The sequence below is a fragment of the Numenius arquata genome, chromosome 2 (assembly GCF_964106895.1).
Source record: "Numenius arquata chromosome 2, bNumArq3.hap1.1, whole genome shotgun sequence".
NCBI classification, from domain to species: Eukaryota; Metazoa; Chordata; class Aves; order Charadriiformes; family Scolopacidae; genus Numenius; species Numenius arquata.
Genome location: NC_133577.1, coordinates 99,455,033 through 99,474,475, shown reverse-complemented (window position 1 = coordinate 99,474,475; position 19,443 = coordinate 99,455,033). Strand labels below are relative to the sequence as shown.

General features: G+C 38.0%; 1 protein-coding gene across 1 annotated transcript in view; it reads left to right on the top strand.

The window, feature by feature from the left end:
• TMEM117 (transmembrane protein 117) overlaps positions 1-19,443 on the top strand; it is a 219,885-nt gene that overhangs the window by 125,574 nt on the left and 74,868 nt on the right. Inside the window, exon 4 of the mRNA XM_074169008.1 lies at positions 15,550-15,647. Within this exon, the coding sequence (XP_074025109.1) occupies positions 15,550-15,647 (98 nt within the window). The remainder of the gene's footprint in view (positions 1-15,549; positions 15,648-19,443) is intronic.

Here is a 19,443-nt window from a genome sequence, read left to right as displayed (position 1 = left end):
TGTTATATATTCTCCATGGCGTTATACTAAATGTAAAACAGCCTGCCAGCTTCATTGGAAGCTGCTTACCAACATTGTTAGTACAGAATTTTGCAATGACTAGAGAACATTCATTATTGCTTTAAGGTACTGACTATAAACCTTTCTAAAATTATGGGATGAGAAACAGTCAAAGCCTAAGTAAGATGTTGAGAAGTCAACTGGTTTTCAACTAAATACCAGCCAGACAATTTTCAACAGAAGGTGCACAATCTTATGCAAAACACTGATTAAAATGCTTAATCAAGTAAGCCAAGATGACAAACAAGACCAGCTGTAGAGCAAAGATTGTACCATATCAGCTGTGCACACAGTATGGCTCAGACTTGAGAAATGTCCACATGAAAAGTAATAATTGACCAAAAATTGTTGTTCAAAACAGAATCTGATAAAAAAATCTGCTTTACACCATGTTGATAAGGCAGCATTTTTTAATTTGTAACATCTGAACTTTTAAGAAAAGCGGCTTTCCCTTTCATGTGAAGTTGGTCTCCTTGAGTTTTTGCTCCTTTGTTCTTTTTTAAAGAATATGTAGGTTTTCTCTACAGTGTGTCTTATGAATATGTATAAGGTAAAAGTATATTTTAATGAGTGACCATTAGCTGACTTCATATGTCTTTGTGTATAGACAGTAGATAAAGAATAAACATGTCAAAAAAATGGCAAATAACTGTGCAACTATGGTCTAATGTTATGTGCTTTCTTCTAAATGATATCAATCCTGCATCCCCATGGGATGAATGTTTGCAGATGGATAGTGATACATATGAAGCCAGGAAAGAAAACTTGCAAAAATCTCATTTCTTTGTTTATATAAAAGGGTCTCAATTTCAAATGACACAGACTTTGTAATATAGAAGGCTGAATAACAACTGTATATTAAGTACTGTGTTCTCAAGTGTGTTTAAAAGTAGAACAAATTTCCTTCCATTCTCTTTGAATGTTCTGTTTGCCCAGAGGTCCTGGCATTCTTTCACTCCTTATTGACCTAAAGCAACAAAAATTCAAAGTTCTGCTTTGAATAACAGCATTTTGGTTAAAAACTGCTATTTTCTATAGCCAAGGGGATGCAAGAAAGCAATGTTACTACCAGTCATTTCCAGCCATCCTTGACTTCCTAGCCTGAAAAAACAGGTATCTACTTACTGTCAAATTGGCTGTGGAACACCTTTCAGCAGAAGTCCAGAAGGAGGTGGAAAATCCTGTCCCTAGAGTTACAGCAATTTCTCTCAGCTCCAATCTTGCTGTCCTCCTTTTCCAAAATATGCTCTAGCAACCCAACTAGTACTTAAGAATTCTTCACAAACCATTATTCCCTGTGTGTCTTCAATATTATTCTCAAAAAAAGAACATTCTGAAACATTTTCAGTTGTATCTATTTATGTTTAATAACCAGCTTTCCCCTTTGGTGTTTATTATACATAAAGATATCAGTATTCTCAGTTGTTAAAAATTGTAATATTTTGTCTTGGCTTTGCAGTAGAAGGAATTTTATCTGAAAGCCAAAGTTTGGAGTTTTGTGTGACTGTGTGTCTTATCTTCCACTTCATTTCAAGACATCATATTTGGTGAGATGTCTTTGAAAATACCTGAAAAACCTGAATGCAAATCAAGGGAAACTTAATTATATTATCTTTCTTAATTTGGTATTTCTGATCTGAGCCAATCATATATTTTAAGGGAACAGCAATATCGCTATGCTTGAAACACTAATGGCCTCCAAAATTATGACTCTTTAACAGAGACAACTTAAGTGTTGATCTCAATTTTCTGATTAATTAATCCCAAAGTTTCCCTCTTCAGGGAATAAGGGTATACTTCATTTTGCGTTCTTCTTTCAGCACTGAGAATGCCTTCAACAGTTTAAGAGTAATCATAATTTCTCTGCTTTCTGGAAAGAGACCGCATTACTTTTGTTCAATTTTTGATGGGTATTTTTACAATTTAATTATAATTTGAGGTGTTAAGAACTTGACTGAATGTTCTTAAAGAACACAATGTGACACACACAAAAAAAAAAGTGGTTGACTTTTTAAAAGCAAATTATTTGTTATTCAGAATAGCCAGTGACTGCAATGGAGTCCGAAGTTTTTCCTCTGTTGAAGTGGAACCAAAACTAACCACCTTCCACCGAGTACCTTCTAATGTGCACTCTTTATTCTGGAAGTAAGACCAAAATAATTTTTTTTAAAGGGGATTGGACAAAACTGTGACCATGCTTGCACCTCAAGTACAGAATTGCCTGGGAAATGTGGACAAATAGAGGGATTTCTAAATTGGTGATGCATTATGTTCTTAATGTGGTTGTAGCTTCAATATAAAAAAGTAATTAAAACCAATTAATGATGGTGCCCATAAATCTGGCAAAGCACCAGAAGCTGAGCAGAAAATTCTTTTAGTGGTATAATCCCCTGTAGTATGATAAAGAAAATATTGTAAAGAGCCATGGGAAGGTTTTTATGAAGTACTTCATCAATTCTTGCAGCTTGTTTTCTGTTAACAGTTTTAATTTTCAAGTTAGAATTTCTAGGAACTGTGAGCAACTTGTTCTGTGCAGAATTGTTCTTGTTCTCTACTTAAAGTGAAAATATAGTCATATAGTAGTTGTGTTTGCTATGAGTGCAGAACAGAAAAGGCCATGTAAAAGAAGTTTCAAGTTCCCATTTACTTATTCTGAAGCTACGGCTTCTCTGTGCCAGTCATCGTAAAGAAGTGAAATGGAATGAAACCACTCTGAGCTGCCAGTACATCACAGCTCTGAATCAACTGGAAAAGCAGCACAGTGTCAGCAGCATGAGGTGGATTTTCGTTTAATGAGGCTCTTTGTTCTGGCAAGAGGAAGCAGGCAGGTGGCTCAGCAGAGTGGCTTTTGTGCCTCCTGCCCATCGCTGGGGGTCTCCCAGTGTTCAGATGGTTCTCCTGTGGCTTAGGTGCCTGGGTGTGAGAGAGTGGTGAAAAGCAGGGCGTAAACATCAGAGCTTGAAATCATATCCTACATTTTTATTTGAATTGATTAATTCATTTTTATCAAGTTCTGCATGATGTAGACACCAAGAAAGATTTTTGAAAGATGTGCTTATGCTACTTATATTTACTCTAGTTAACATTTGCTGTTGATCTAGAACACACTGTGTAAAGTGAAAACAATTTCCAACAATCAAGTGTTAAAACACACCCATTATATCTCACATTCACTCAACTTCTCCACAAGAAGATACTTCCTCACTAAATAGAGAAGAAAACAGCAACCCCCCAAATTATTAATTAGTAATATTCTATCATCACAAATGTTTCTTCTTCTTGACAGTTTACAAGTCTAACTGCGAGTCTCTGAGGGCATCATGATGCAAATACAAATGATGCCACTGCCCAAGAGTAACAGTTAATGGCCCGTTCAGAAAGGCCTGCATCTGTTGCAGCACATGAATACTTGCAAGTCTTACCAAGAAAATTGTTAGATGGAGATGTTGAAAGAAGACAGGCCTGAAATTAAATTCAATCAGTAGAAATCTTTGTCTTGTGAACATGTCTTGCATTTGACTCCTTCGTGTCTTGGGAATTGACATTTGACTGTCTTTAAGTACATACCTAAGCTGGTAGCGTGCTCCACAGCAGGTACTCTGGTAAGCTTCCTCTTTGCAAAGTTCAGATGAACTGTCTTTAAAGATGTAAGCACTCCTTGTGGATATATCCAGAACTGTTGGCAATCTAGCCAGAACAACTCAGCATCTATGTTGTAGTACACCAAACCAATCCATATTTTTTTCCCAATTTTTCATTGCTCCTGATAGTGACCTTCCTGAGCTCTATGTCCTTTATGACATCAGTCAATTGAATTTGTCTGTGACTTGCAGGCACATTCAGATTCAGAGATCAAAATTTTGCTTAGGTTATGAAAGTCTCAGAGAATGAATCACACCTTAATTACTATGTGCCACCATTTGGTGTATAGTTTCATATACACTAAACAATGACTCCTATGTTTATGCGATGTGACTATAAGGCTGGGAGCCTGGAACCTGTATGTTGCTGTAGTTTGGAGGTAAATGGAGAAATGCTCACATTCCTATGATATTCCAAGATATTATGGATCCCACCCTAACTTAAAAACCCTTCCTTGCCTTTTGCATAAAAATTCCCTTTCAGCATGAACAAATTTTGAACCTTCTGTCCTTTCCATCAATGTAGCGGAGGCTACCTGTGTGCTAATCACATGCTGGCTCAATTCTTTCTTCACTGCTTTGCTTTGTAGCGAGGTGTACATGATTCATAGGCTGAAATAAAGGATAAATTGCAAAAGAGTCTGATTCCATAGATAGAGGAAGTGTGGAGTCCTGGAGGCTGATTCTTAGCCTAAACACTTGGTGTGCCTTTTGCATTAAAATCAATGGATAAAGCCTATATATTACAGTAGATAAAGCACTGGTAGGTCTGAAAATGAGCACTCCCATTTGATTGCTTTAAGCAAGAATCTGCTCTGCAAAAGTAAAACGATCTTTGGCACTGTTCCCTAGAGAGCTCTGCATTTTTAATCTCAAAAAGACAGAAACACATCCTGTGGAAACCGGAGTCAAGCACCTAGGCAAGTACCTCTATATCTGGTATTTGCACTGATCATGCTTTTGTGATATAACTTGTCTATTCCCTGCAATCCTTTGCTTGCTCCTGTCTAGGACCTGCCCAAGGAACTTGGATTCTCTAAGTTTGTTTATCTGAATCAGCCCACTGAGGGCAAAAGCCTAATTTTTAGGCATAGGATGTGTGAATATGGCCCTTTGCCTATGACAAACCCTCGTCCCTTATGAGCCATCACCTATTTCATTAACTGAGTTAATGACACTTTGATAAGAAAATTCAGGAAATGTGGGAAACTGGGTTGGGATTTATGTTAGCGGATTTCCAGAGTCAGCAGTATGAACATCTGTGTTTGACCAGATCTTATTTTAGACTGAAGAGAAGTAGGTACATCTTTACAACAGAACCTATTTTGAAATTAATTGCACCCCAGAAATGCCTTTTTTCTTTTCACTGACTATAAGAAGAATCTACGTTGGTCAGATGCATATGGCATACGTGCACCAAACATGGCGAGACTTCTGTTTCTGGCCTTTTACCAAAACCACCAAGCTCCCTAAATAAGTACAGCAGGCTCTCCTGCTGTGACAGTCTAAGATGGAACTGAGCTGAATGCCTTAAATAAAAATCATGGAGTGGCTTTATGTCTCACACTTTGTCTGTAATACATGATATTACCCAGACCTCTGCCTCTGCATTTGTAACACTAACAAGGAAGCAGTAAAACAAGAAAAAATACCTTCTGAAACGTGGTGTCAATGGCTATATAAACAGCAAGTGCTTGCCACATGGCAGCTGGTATATTTTGTTGCGCATATACAGTGATTTGTGTGCACAATAGGGACTTGAAACATGGCAGGAAATGAGATGGCGTAGCTTAAATTTTTTCACAGAAACCCTACTTCAATTGCACAATTGCTCCTAAACAGTTATTTATATTTATGAAGTGTCAAATAATTTCCAGTTAAAAAAATTATTATTATGGGGGGTTTTTGTGTGGATTGGTTTTGTTTTTTGTTTTGTTTTGTTTAGGTGTTGGGTTGTTTTGTGGGTTTAAAAAAAAAAAAATTATTCAGGAATTATTTCTGCTGGTATTGAAATACAAAGATACAAAGTATAATTTCCAGAATAATTTGAATAGACCTAAAATAATTGTGTACCAGGTTTCTCCCTAACTCACCTTTTGATATTTAAAGTTCTTCACCACAAGTTGATTCTGGGCTAAACACTGGCTTTGTGGAGCATTCTGACATAACTCAATTTGGAAATTGGAAAGAGGTGCTGGCAGGCATGACTTTTCTAAAGTTGAGCCTAAAGTGCTTATATATTTTAGATGTTGCTATCTTGTTGTTGAGTTGTTATCCCTGCATGGATTGTGACTATGGCAGAAACTGCTATGATAGTATTCAAAAAACCAAATCAAGATGTGCTGGCTAGAAAAGCAGAGGCTTTCTGCTTTGTCAGTGGGTGAAGAAATAAATTTGCATGTATCAGTAAAGATGGCAATAATTAAAATACCCCCCCTCAGTGTTTATACAAAAGAAGTTCTTTAACTGGTTTTGGTGGAAATTCAGATGTAAGACAGTGCACATATGCAAATGCTGTGAATCAGGAGAATAATAGCTTGTAAGAACAACATGTTATTGGAAGGAAACGAATGTGCAAATGCACAAAATAATACTGGGGCTGTTGTGGAATAAAAAAAAAAGCGAACCATAATGTTATTTATCATTCATATTGATCACTGAGTTGTGACAACCAAGTTTTTCGGGATTTACCTATTGTTAAAACAATACATGAAGGTAAAACACGAACCATGTGCTGGCTCTGATTAAAATGAGAAAACAATTAAAGAGCAGATTGAAGGGGCAAAATTTGTCTCTGTGATTGCTGTTTCTTTGAAAATGCAAATATAAAAATAATTTCTTACAATTAAATTGAAGGAGAAATAACCTAACATGAGCTTGATTGTTTTTGGGACAGTAATGAAACTACATTAAGAATGTTTGAAAATGTAGGAAACAGACAAAACTATTTTAAAATCTAGCAGTATATTTACCACTGACTATTAATATTTAACTTGAAAAATATCATCCCCCTTATAGATCAGTAAGCCTAAGTACAAATATTTGTTGCATTTGTTTTCAAACATTTACACATTTTGTATTTTCCAAAATGCAGCAGAGTGGATTAAAATAAATTAACAGTTATTTTTGAAGGATCTTTAACAAAATTTTTGACCTGTCTGCTCAACTGCCAAAACAATTTCATAATTAAAGGTGGCATGTCATATTATCATTGTGTAAGCCATGGAAGTGATGAGGTATGATCCACAGAAGACAGTTTCTCCCTAACACCCCGATGAAAAAAGCATAAAAGCATTTTCCATATAAGTTACTTTTGTACATCAAGTGAGCAGCTCTGCAGTTTTTAAATATCTCAAAGAAGATGAAGACAAAAAATGATAGATAGAAACTTTTAATCACTGAATACTAAATGTCTCCCTGGTTTGGTATATGATTACCATGATGTAGTATAGTACTTGTAGACTGAGATATGATAAAGAATTGATGTGTACTTAGTGGGACACCTATATATAGCTCTTACCTAAAAGCACATAACAGCATAGCAAAGGGAGTGTATGCACTCGGCTGTGTACATTAGCTCTCACTGACTTAACATTCTGACTTCAGGGAACATAATTACTTTAACCTGATTTAGCCCCACTCTCTAGCAAAAAATAAAAAAAAAAAAAAAAAAAAAGCATGTACTTTTCAGAAACCCATGAGCAGTGTTGAGGCTTTGCAAAAGGCATTAAAGGGTTCTTTTGAAGAGGAACGTGGTGCTGCATGAAACCAAGCAACATTCATGCACCTACTCTGGGAAATTGCCCTCAGACCTGCCCTGACACTGTGGCATCCTTACGATTTCTGAAAAGTTTTAGAATTTATGGCACTCATTCTTATCAATTAAATTCCTCAGTTGCAGTACTGAAAATAATGTTTGTTGTGTAAAAAGTTTGAGGAAAATGGAAAAGTGCTACTTATGAACTATTTAAATGCTGAGTTTCAAATTAAGTCAATTTAGTGCTACTTAGGAAGAGGTTTATAACTTAAAATAAGATATTTTGAAATTGTAAAATTATGAAAATAGAAAAAATTAACACTTCTGATACTTGAGTCATGTAGACAGTGGTAGATATATATATTTTGCCAATTGCAGAGTTATTCAGGCTACTCCATTCTCCAGCAATTTTCTATGATGTCTTTTTCTCCTGGATGAGTAGTTGCATATGAACAGCTTCTTTACTGATATAAGGTGTTGGAGTCCTACTATCTGTTAGACCTTTCACTGTTTATTACTGTATCAAAATAGTAAAAAGGATTTCAGAGTTCACCATTTCACTTGTATTTCCAGGCTTTTCTTGTAAATCTTGGCTTCTTCTACTTTCTGTTAAATTCTGAAGGGCTGCTCTTACCCTGTTTTGATGATTTATCCAAGTGTGGATAAAGCAATGAAAATCCTCCACTGAGGGTTGGTCTCCACTTAATGAATGTTACAGCATGGAATACATCGCGCCCTAGAGAGCTTGTCCAGAGTCCATTTCTCTTTCAAGAAATTCAACTATTTCTGCAGTTGCTTATGTGGAGAAGTGCTACTATGAAACTATTTAATGTACTTTTATACTTCTAGGTTTCTAAAATGCAATTTGGCAGATGAAAAGGCTTGGCCAGCAGCTCATGCTGCATTAGTATTCCAGGAATGATGAGTTTGTGCTCTGAAGATGACAGCATAGTTCCTGCTAGTGAAGAATTTGGAAGATACTTTGAAGGCATCACCAAAGTATTAGGTCATTTTCTTCCTTTTTTTTTAAAGCAAGTTTGAATTGCAGTTAGCTTATTAACAGAAAAGATACTTAGCCTTACCTGAAACTCCTGCTCCAGACGTTGCCTCTGCTGGGAGGGATCCTGTGACGTACAATGTAGCATCATTCGACATCACTGCCTCAGGAGGGGAGATCTCAAGTATGTGCAGAGCATCATCAGCAATACGCTCAAAGAGCATCTAGTGGAACTAGTGGAAGAGAGTGGAAGGAGTAAATGATCCTTAAGGTGTCTCACTGCTCCACTTAGTATATCTCAGGTATCTTAGGTGTATCTTGGGTATCTTAGGTGTATCTCAGGTATCTTAGGTACCTTCTGTTTTGTCGGGGATTTTTTGAAGTTTTTATGATTTCACTTTCTGCACTTGTCTGTGTAAGTTACTTGTTCTGAATATTACGTTGAATATCCAGTTCTTTCTTCTATGTGATACATCGTTATTCAAATTATTGTAGTATATCATATCAAAAGGAGCAACTTAATTTTCTGTAACAAAAATGGGAATTATAATATTTTGTTATTAATTTAATGATAGTAGTATTCCTTCAGAGTGCTGGGACGACTGGTCAAGGGATCAGGAGCACAAGTGGTGTTCTCTTCTATCCCACCAGTCTCAGGGATGGATGGGGGGATAAATAGGAAAAATCAAAAGATCAACTCGTGGCTGAAAGACTGGTGTAAACGGCAGCACATTGGATTCTTTGATCACGGGCAGATCTACAGCTCACCAGGCATGCTGGCAGCAGGTGGGGGAAGCCTAAACCCAAGGGGAAAAAGGATATTGGGACAAGAATTAGCAGGGCTCATTGAGAGAGCTTTAAGCTAGATTTGAAGGGGGGCGGGGTTGGAACCAGTGTTACTAAAGCGGTGCCCAGGAATAGCGTGCCAGTGCTAGTAGGTAAAGGTGCCAGCAAGGCCTTGCAGCCTGTTGCGGCAGTTGATGAGGGAGAGAAAGACACATGTGGCAGTGAAGACACGAGTAGTGATAAGATGGTAACTGCAGAAATGCCTGCACATGAACAGGTGGGAATTAGTGCTTGCCCTCCCAGAAAAATAGTTGGATGATTAGCCCAGCTGAAGTGTATCTACATGAATGCACGCAGCATGGGTAACAAACAGGAGGACCTGGAGGCCATCATACAGCAAGAAAACTCTGATCTAGTTGCCATCACAGAAACGTGGTGGGAGGACTCGCATAACTGGAGTGCTGTGATTGATGGTTACCAACTTTTCAGAAGGGACAGGCAAGGAAAGAGAGGTGGTGGGGTGGCCCTTTATGTTAAGAGCAGTATTGTATGCCTCGAACTTAGCAATATGCACTATGACAGCGTTGAGTGTCTATGGATAAGAATTAAGGGGAAGACCAATAAGGCAGACATCGTGGTGGGAATTTGTTATAGACCCCCAAACCAGGATATAAAGGCAGATGAAATATTCTATAAGCAGCTGGCAGAGGCCTCACGATCACTCCCCCTTGTACTCATGGGGGACTTCAACTTCCCAGATATCTGCTGGAAATATAACACAGCAGAGAGGCAACAGTCCTGGAGATTCTTGGAGTGCATGGAAGACAACTTCCTAATGCAGCTGGTGAGAGAACTGACTAGGGAAAGTGCCCTACTGGACCTGCTGATAGTTAACTCAGAAGGTCTTGTGGGGGATGTAAACGTTGGAGGTCGTCTTGGACAGAGTGATCATGAGATGATACAATTTTCAATTCTTGCTGAAGCAAGGAGGGGGGCCAGCAAAACTGCCACCTTGGACTTCCGAAGGGCAGACTTTGGCCTCTTCAGGAGCATGGTTGAAAGTGTCCCTTGGGAGACAGTCCTGAAGGGCAAAGGTGCCCAGGAAGGCTGGTTGTACTTCAAGGAGGCACTCTTAAAAGCCCAGGAAAGAGCCATACCCAAATCCCAAAAAACAAGCAGGAAGGGAAGAAGACCAGCCTGGCTAAATAGAGAGCTTTGGCTGGAGCTCAGGAACAAAAAGAAGGTTTATGATCTTTGGAAAAGGGGCCTGGCAGGCAAGGAGAAATAGCAGGAAGCGGTGAAGATATGCAGGGGGAAAATTAGAAGGGCCAAGGCTCAAGCTGAGCTCATCTTGGCCACTACAGTTAAGAATAACAAAAAGGGTTTTTTTCGGTATGTAAACAGTAAAAGGAAGATTAGGGATAATGTGGGCCCACTGATGAATGAGATGGGCACCCTAGTGGTGGAAGACACGGAGAAAGCGGAGTTGCTGAATGCCTTCTTTTCTTCAGTCTTCACTGCTAAGGCTGTCCCTCATGAATCTCTGGCCTTGGAGGCAAGGGGGAGGGTATGGAGAGAGGAAGTTTTTCCTCCGGTAGAGGAGGACCAGGTTCGGGACCGCTTGGCCAAACTGGACATTCATAAGTCCATGGGCCCTGATGGGATGCACCTGCGAGTGCCGAGAGAGCTGGCAGATGTTATCGCTGGGCCACTCTCTATCATCTTTGAAAGGTCATGGAGAACAGGAGAGTTGCCTGAAGACTGGAGGAAGGCGAACATCACTCCAGTCTTCAAAAAGGGCAAGAAGGAGGACCCTGGGAACTACAGACCAGTTACTCTCACCTCCATCCCTGGGAAGGTAATGGAGAGACTCATTCTAGATGTCATCTCCAAACAAGTTGAAGAGCAGGGGGTTATTGGAAGAGGGCAACATGGGTTTACCAAGGGTAAATCATGTTTGACCAGTCTGATAGCTTTCTACGATGCTATAACTGGTTGGTTGGATGAGGGGAGGGCAGCAGATGTCATCTACCTTGACTTCAGCAAGGCTTTTGACACAGTCTCCCATAGCATCCTCATTGGGAAACTAAGGAAGTGTGGGTGGGATGAGGGGACAGTGAGGTGGATTGAGAACTGACTGTGTGACAGGACCCAAAGGGTAATGATTAATGGAGCAGGTTCAAGCTGGAGGCCTGTAACCAGTGGTGTCCCCCAGGGGTCAATACTTGGTCCAGTCCTGTTCAACATATTCATCAGCGACCTGGACGAGGGGACCGAGTGTATCCTCAGCAAGTTTGCTGATGATACCAAACTGGGAGGGGTGGCTGACACCCCAGAGGGCCGTGCTGCCATCCAGCGAGACCTGGACAGGCTGGAAAGCTGGGCAAGGAAGAACCTCATGAGGTTCAACAGGGAAAAGTGTAGGGTCCTGCACCTGGGGAAGAAGAATGTTAGGCACCAATACAGGTTAGGTGTGGACCTGCTGGAGTCAAGTTCTGAAGAGAAAGATCTGGGGGTCCTGGTGGACAGCAAAATGACAATGAGCAAGCAATATGCTCTTGTGGCCAGGAAGGCCAATGGAATCCTGGGCTGCATAGGGAAGAGTGTGGCTAGTAGGTCGAGGGAAGTCATTCTCCCCCTCTACTCTGCACTGGTGAGGCCACAACTGGAATACTGCATCCAGTTCTGGGCTCCCCAATTCAAGAGGGATAGGGAACTACTGGAAAGAGTCCAGCGAAGGGCAACGAGGATGATTCAAGGATTGGAGCATCTCCCTTATGAAGAAAGGCTGAGAGAGCTGGGACTCTTTAGCCTGGAGAAGAGAAGGCTGAGCGGAGACCTTATCAATGCTTATAAGTATCTAAAGGGTGGGTTGAAGGAGGAGGGAGCCAGACTCTTTTCAGTGGTTGCCAGTGAAAGGACGAGGGGCAACGGGCACAAGTTGGAACATAGGAGGTTCCACTCCAATATGAGAAAAAACTTCTTCACGGTGAGGGTGACAGAGCCCTGGAACAGGCTGCCCAGGGAGGGTGTGGAGTCCCCTTCTTTGGAGATCTTCAAGACCCGCCTGGGTGCAGTCCTGAGTAACATGCTCTGACATGCTCTGGGCAATCCTGCTTCAGCAGGGGAGTTGGACTAGATGATCTCTATGGTCCCTTCCAACTCTAAAAATTCAGTGAAATTCAGTGAAATTCAGTGAAATTCTAAAAAGCATTATAAGTTATCTTCATAGTTAATGTTAAACGAATAATATAAATAATTAATAAAGTAATATTTTTATAGGGTAAAGTGAAATTGAAGATTCCATAATATATATGACATACTAATTTTTTAATGAAAATATTTTCCTGTGGCATTTGTGTCACTTAAAAAGTCAGACAATGTATATTAGGCAGTTTAGGTTCTGCGTTTTAATACAAAGTAACCATTTCTCTCATGAGATACTAAATAAAATGAGAGTATACAGTCATTATATGTAGCTGCCATTCCTTTCTGAATTGAAGCAGTGTAATTAATTGATTTAAGTATATTACATCTCTTAGTTCAAGAAAAAAATACATTACTTAATTACATTGTAAGTGGCTTTCCCTATTTTATCTTGATTATTTAAGATGCATGCATACAGGGAATTACTGAAGTGATCAATTATTTTTTATTCCTGAGTATCAGCAGTGTTTTCAAATATAGTGCAGAAAAATAGAGATAAATGTTTGCTGGCCAGAAATTGCACTGTGAAATACAAAGAGAGAAAAAAAAAATACACAGTCATGCATTTCTTTATACTAAATTGTGCAAATTAAATTAGATTTTTTTTTCTTTTTCTAAAAACATCATTCTAACAGCAGCAATGAGTTTTTGATGTTCCTATCTAAAACTTATTTGCACTATGACAGTGTTGAGGGCTTTTCTCCTGTGAGCTGTTTTCCACAGTGACTGTCCTTGACCAAGCCAGAAAATGAATTTGATTTCTCTAATGCAAAAGGTAATTGGATTTCTCTTTATGGAATGCATCCCTTTAATGACTGTCTCTGCTTCAGCCAATTTAGCTGCAACCGACCTGACATTGATCTGGTGATATGACTTTAAATAAATGCCAAAGCTGGGAGATGAAAGACCAACTGTCTGATATCAGAAAGAACATTTCCTGCCTCGTCTTGCCATTTTCCTCAGAAAACGTCTTCTTCTTGAATGTCATTCTTATGAAACATACTACTATAATAATTGGTCATAGAGCAGCAGATTGTATCCTTCTACCAAATATAATAAGTATTTCCCAGGAAGAATCTGGAGAAAATATTTTGAAAATTTAATAAAACCTCTCAAAATATCTGTTCTTCCTTGCTGTCATGGTTTCAGTTGGGATAGAGTTAACTTTTTTATGAGCAGCTGGTATAGTGCTGGGATTTGGGATGAGAAATACTTTTGTTAGTGCACTATCAAGTGTTTTCAGTTGTTGCTAAAGGCTCTCAAGGCCTTTTCTGCTCCTCACACCGCCCCACCAGTGAGCAGGCTGGAGAGCACAAGAAGTTGGGAGGGGACACAGCTGGGACAGCTGACCCCAACTGCCCAAAGGGCTATTCCATACCATGTGATGTCGTCCTCAGTATATAAAGCTAGGGAAAGAAGAAGGAAGAGGGTGGATGTTTGGAGTTATAGCGTTTGTCTTCCAAAGTAACTGTTATGGGTGATGGAGCCCTGCTTTCCTCGAGATGGCTGAACACCTGCCTGCCCATAAGAAGCAGTGAATGAATTCCTTGTTTTCCTCTGCTTGTGCGCGTGGCTTTTGCTTTACCTATTAAACTGTCTTTATCTCAATCCATGAGTCTTTTCTCACTTTTGCTCTTTCAGTTGTCTCCCCCATCTGAACTGGGGGGAGTGAGCAAGCAGCTGCGTGGTTCTGGCTGCTGGCTAGAGTTAAACCATGACACTTGCAAATATTCATTACCATGTAGACTCTTCCTAAGAAAAAAAGGTGTTAATAAAGTAGTGGATTAAATCTTTGCAGAGATCTTGTTCAGCATTAAATACTTATCAAAATGTTTATTTAGATAATTGGGATCTTATAAAAAAGTATGATAGCATGCTGACCTGAGAAAAGATTTACCTACATAAAACAGTTATTAAAGATGGTATTTTGGTATTTTAAAGACGGTAATCTGTTCTTTCTTCAGGCTAGGTTTAATTGAATCATAAGATCTTAAAATGTGTTTGTCTATTTATTTAACGTATTCATTATCCTTCGGACCCAGCCCTTCAGGCTAATATGCTGAGCACTTTTAACACCAAATGACTTGGAACTAAAATTTAGAAGTTGAATGTAGTTTATATGTAGTTATAATTTAATCATGGGCTATGTGTTTTCTTTTGATAAACACTATTAATGTCATTGATTGAAAACGGTAGCTCACACTCTGGATAGTAAACTATATTTTTAGAACCCTGTACAAATAAATGTAGTGAAAAATAAAAACAAGAAATCTTGATTTCATTTTGAACTTATTTCCTTCTGAAATCTTATTAAGAATTATTTTCAGACTAATCTAAACAATTAGTAATTTTCCACTCTGTACCAATACCAGTGACCGACAGAATTTGTTTTACATTTCTGTATTTTGAAGCAGGTGTTCACACCTATTTCCTATAATCTGCCCAATTATTTCTTAATCTTTATGTATGGGTAAGTTTTCCACTCTTCTGGATCTTTTGCACAATGTAATTGATGAGTTTACTGTAATGTAATTTTTGGTGCTTTTTAGTATGGTTACCTTGAAGTAACTAGATATGAAAACACAGCTTCCCAAAGGTGGAAGCACCTGAGGGGTATTCACCTCCCTCATTTAGCTGATAGTCATTTTTTATACTTTTGTGTACCACCCAGAAGTACTGCATGTATATGAGTCTCCGGACAGAGAAACAGATGGTCTCTTTAGATAGGAATTATGAAAATGAGAATAAATATTTCATACTTTTTAAATTTTGTGCAAGTTTTAAGGGATTTTCATGTCTCTAGTTCCAAGTGCGCTTTTCTTACTGATACCAGGAAGTGAGAGGAGATTATAAATAGCATACAGTACTTAATTCACAGGCTTGCATTCCCTGGCTGCAGTTGTGATTTCAAGAGTAGAAATTCTGCTGATGCTGCTCTCAAGGAAGTGAGTCCCCTCTCCCAAGATGGACCAGGAAGCTTTGTAGTCATAGGGGAATGTCGCTTACGTACTCTTGGTTGCTTGAACTTTTAGACTAGAACCATTCTATGATTGCCTTTGTGACACCAGTTTAACTGTGTATTATTTCTTTTTTCCCTGTAGGTCACTGATATGATGCTTCAGGACAAACCCTACCCAGATTGGGGAAAGTCTGCCAGAGCTTTCTGGAAGAAAGGAAACATTAGGATCATTTTATTCTGGTAGGAAAAGAGTAAAATCAAATTATTGTAAATGAACCTTTTATAGAACATCCAAAAATATTGCCTTCTAGTTGTCTGTGGCAGGAAGAGATATAAACGGAATATATGGTTGAAAAAAAATGAAATTTGGTGTAACAAAAAATTAAACATTACAAAAGCTGCACCTGAGTGAACAATTCCTAATCAAAATAGTTGATACAAAAATACAATTTTAAAATAGATTTGTACTGTTTCTTTTATTGTACCTTTGATGCTGTTTATAAATGAGGTGCAAAATTTTTGCTATATGCGATAATATTTAGATGTCCCATTGACAGTCCTTGTAATTAAGGTAAGCGGATAGGATATGTGAGTGTCTTTTTGTGACCTTGAAATTAATTATAGTACTTCTTTGAATTAACACATGAATGGGATTTCAAATGGTGAGTCAGCCTCAAATTATTAGGAAAAATACTTAAAAATCAATGGGAAAAATTGTGAGGCGTAAGCGTTTATTTGACCCCAAAACGTAGCCTCTTCCAGGTAATTTCAACTGTTAAAACAGAAAAAAAATTGTGGCAGGAAAAATAGAATATGGAAAATGGACAATGTGAAGGTGGTTTGAAGACCTTACAGCTGAAGATGAAAGAAGCTGCAAAGATTTTTTTCAACAACATCAGAAGCAGAAAACCTCATGAAAATATCAGCAGACATGCTGTTTTTTTGAAGACTAGATTTAGAAGGAATTATTGCAGATAAGTTGAAAGGGATTCTACTACAGAAAATACAATGAAATATCTATATTTATCAAGTAGTAAAAATTAGATATTATGTTAAATTGAGGCAATTAAAGGAAATAATAAGAGAAGTTGAAAGACTTAAAAGAAAGCAGAATCAGATGGTTGATTGACTACAAACAAGGTTTATAAGGAACTGAAGGGGCAGAGCTGATGCAAATTTTATTAGCAATTAATTGCCTGTTGAAAAACTGAATGTTAAAATTTGGATATTGTTTTGGTTTTGTTCCTTTTTTTTCCAACAAACTACAATGATCCTACTGACCTGTAAGTCTGAGTTCAGTATTAGCTAAATGGATTGAATACATCATCAATAATAGAATTATGAGCAAAACTCTAGATTAAATTTTGCTAAAGGAAACCAGGGTAGCTTTGCTGAAAGAAAACCTTCTCTGATCTCTTAGAACTCTTTGAACAAGTCATCAAAATAATGGATGAGGAAGAAATGCTTGATCTAATTTATTTGGACTCTCAAAAACAAACACTTGTTTTATTTGACAAAGTTCTTTACTGAAGGCAATTAAGAAAACTACTAAACCCTATGATGAACATTTAGGAATCATTTCAGAAATGTTCCGTGAAAGGTAAAAATAAAATAATAATTTTATGCTATGTTTATAAGACAGAAGAGTCCATTATTTAATGTTAGAAATAGTATTCATTAGTTGTATACACCATATATATCACTGATGTGGCAGAATTTAAAGATGAAGTGAATAATTTGACAAATGCTAGCGTGGAAGAGGGATCTTAGAAAGTTAGATGAAAAAAATAACATGATTAAAAGTTTGAGTTATGGAGCAGAGTGGGTGGGGGCTCAAACAGCTCCTTGTCATCATTGTGGGATGTGCAGAGAGATTCAGTCTCGGTGTGCCGAAGTGGGCAAAAAGGTAAAGCAGATTAGTAAAAAAATGCTCAGGTAGGTAACAAGTGGGCTACGAATGATTACAGTGTCATTTGGTTAAGTCAGCGAAAAGCTCGGTCTAGAACATCATTGATTTCTTTTACCCTTGTCTGAAGAATAACCTTGTCTGAAACTGGAAAGGAGATTAATTAAGAGTCAAGAAAAAACTTAATTACACAAAAAGACTGGAAAAACGGAAAAAATGGTTAAAAGCAAGGTGACTTGATAGGGAGATTTCAAATTTACATGCCAGAACAAAAAAACCCCACTATTAAAAGTACTCAAATATAATTATGAGAGAAGTTTTCACTTGCAGTCTGAAATGTTATAAATCTGTATTTTCTTTCAAATATTCACATTAACAAATCCTACTAAAAGTTTAAAATGGAGATAAAGTAAAAAATGATAGTTCTTTTCATGCATGATTCTCATACTAAAAAGTATGTTTTATGGGGATTTCAGAACGTAAAGGGTGACATAAATGCTTTTATTCTTAGCTTTAAGCAATGAAATAAAATAGCCCTGGGCAACAGTCTACATTCTGTAGAGACATTATTTAGATAGTGCACATTAGACATCAGTAAAAGTAGACATGTTTTTTTTCCCTAATAAGTTGGAAAAATAGAGGGGGGAGCTAAAGTGTTGGTAATTTTATGTATGATAGTGTGGGGTAGTTGTATTTCATTTGTTGTTGCTTAAGCAGTGTCATGGGAGCAGCCTCATTTCATAAATGTCCTAAATGAATCATCCTCAATAGTATGTCCTACACAGATACTGGTATGCCAAATTCCATTTATTCAGGACATTTCCTTGTGGCACACCTGTTTAACAGAGATAGTGTAATACAGTGTGCTGTATTTTAATTATTCCAAATACTAGATACGTGATGCAGAGTTGAAAGTGGTTGATGAAACAAAAATTTTAGATACACACTGGACTTGTTTTTCTGTTAACATAATTTTTATTTTGGGGTTTACTTTGTAAAATTAGAAAATGTCTATAAACATACCAAAGACAGATGGATTGTCATGGGGATGAAGGCACCAACCACTTGTTTATAACAGTTGATCATGTGACCGCTTTGTGTTTCTCATTTGGAAATGTTTTCAGCTCTCCAATGCAACTAATTAGGAAAGGTTTTGATTTAGCTTATCATCTCCTGTTTTAAATCATTCCCTGGAAACAGTGTCAACAACTGTTTGTTGGTTGCTCCTGAGGATTCTGGCTGCCTTTCGAGTGTCTTCGCAATGTAATTCACAAACAGCTCAGCTAGCTCAAAAATGTCCATTTGCAATTTTCTTTTTGTCTAGCCCATCACTAAGGAGTTCATTGAAGTGCTTTCTACTGCTTTTTTATGGTGGTGGGTTGGGGTTTTTTTGATAGAAAGGTCTCCATTTTTGGTCATTTCCAGCTCTGCTAAATGACAGCTTCCACCATCCAGAGACCCCTTTGTATAACGCTGCTACAGTGTTACATGGCATAGGGATACCATGCAAATACAAACACATTTTCTTACAGATTTAAGAAAACATGTCATCAAGATGGCTTTTAGAAAGCAACATCCTATCTGGAAGCCTGGTGGAATTACTGGGGTGGTGCAGGCATGTTTGTGGGTTACAAAAGAAAGATACCCACAGGGACTTAAATACCCGTACCACCTGGCAGTCAGCTGAGGCTGTGGTAGAGAAACAACTGCCTCCAGTGCTCTGTGGTTACTGTCACTATTGTGAGGTTACAAACATGAATGGAAATAGGCTGATCTGTATTTTTGGCTACGTTGATAATTTGGCTCCTTTAGGAGAGACAAATTATATATGACATGAGAGGATTGGCATCTGAAAGAAGCAACAAGAAAAAAAGGTTGTTAAATTAAGCCAAATACAGATCTTGGACAAGACTGACATCACTAGCAGTAGCTAGTGATAAGTTAAATAAATAGGACAGTATAGAACAGTAGTTATTTTTAATGTTGGATATTAAAGGAAGCAGAGAAAGAAGTACAATGTGAGAAGACTGGTTATTTCACAAATAATTTTTTCTTCCCCTGGAACACTAAGTCCAACCTATACTAAAAGTCTCTTTTTATAAGGATTTATTTATAAGGAAACCACTTGTT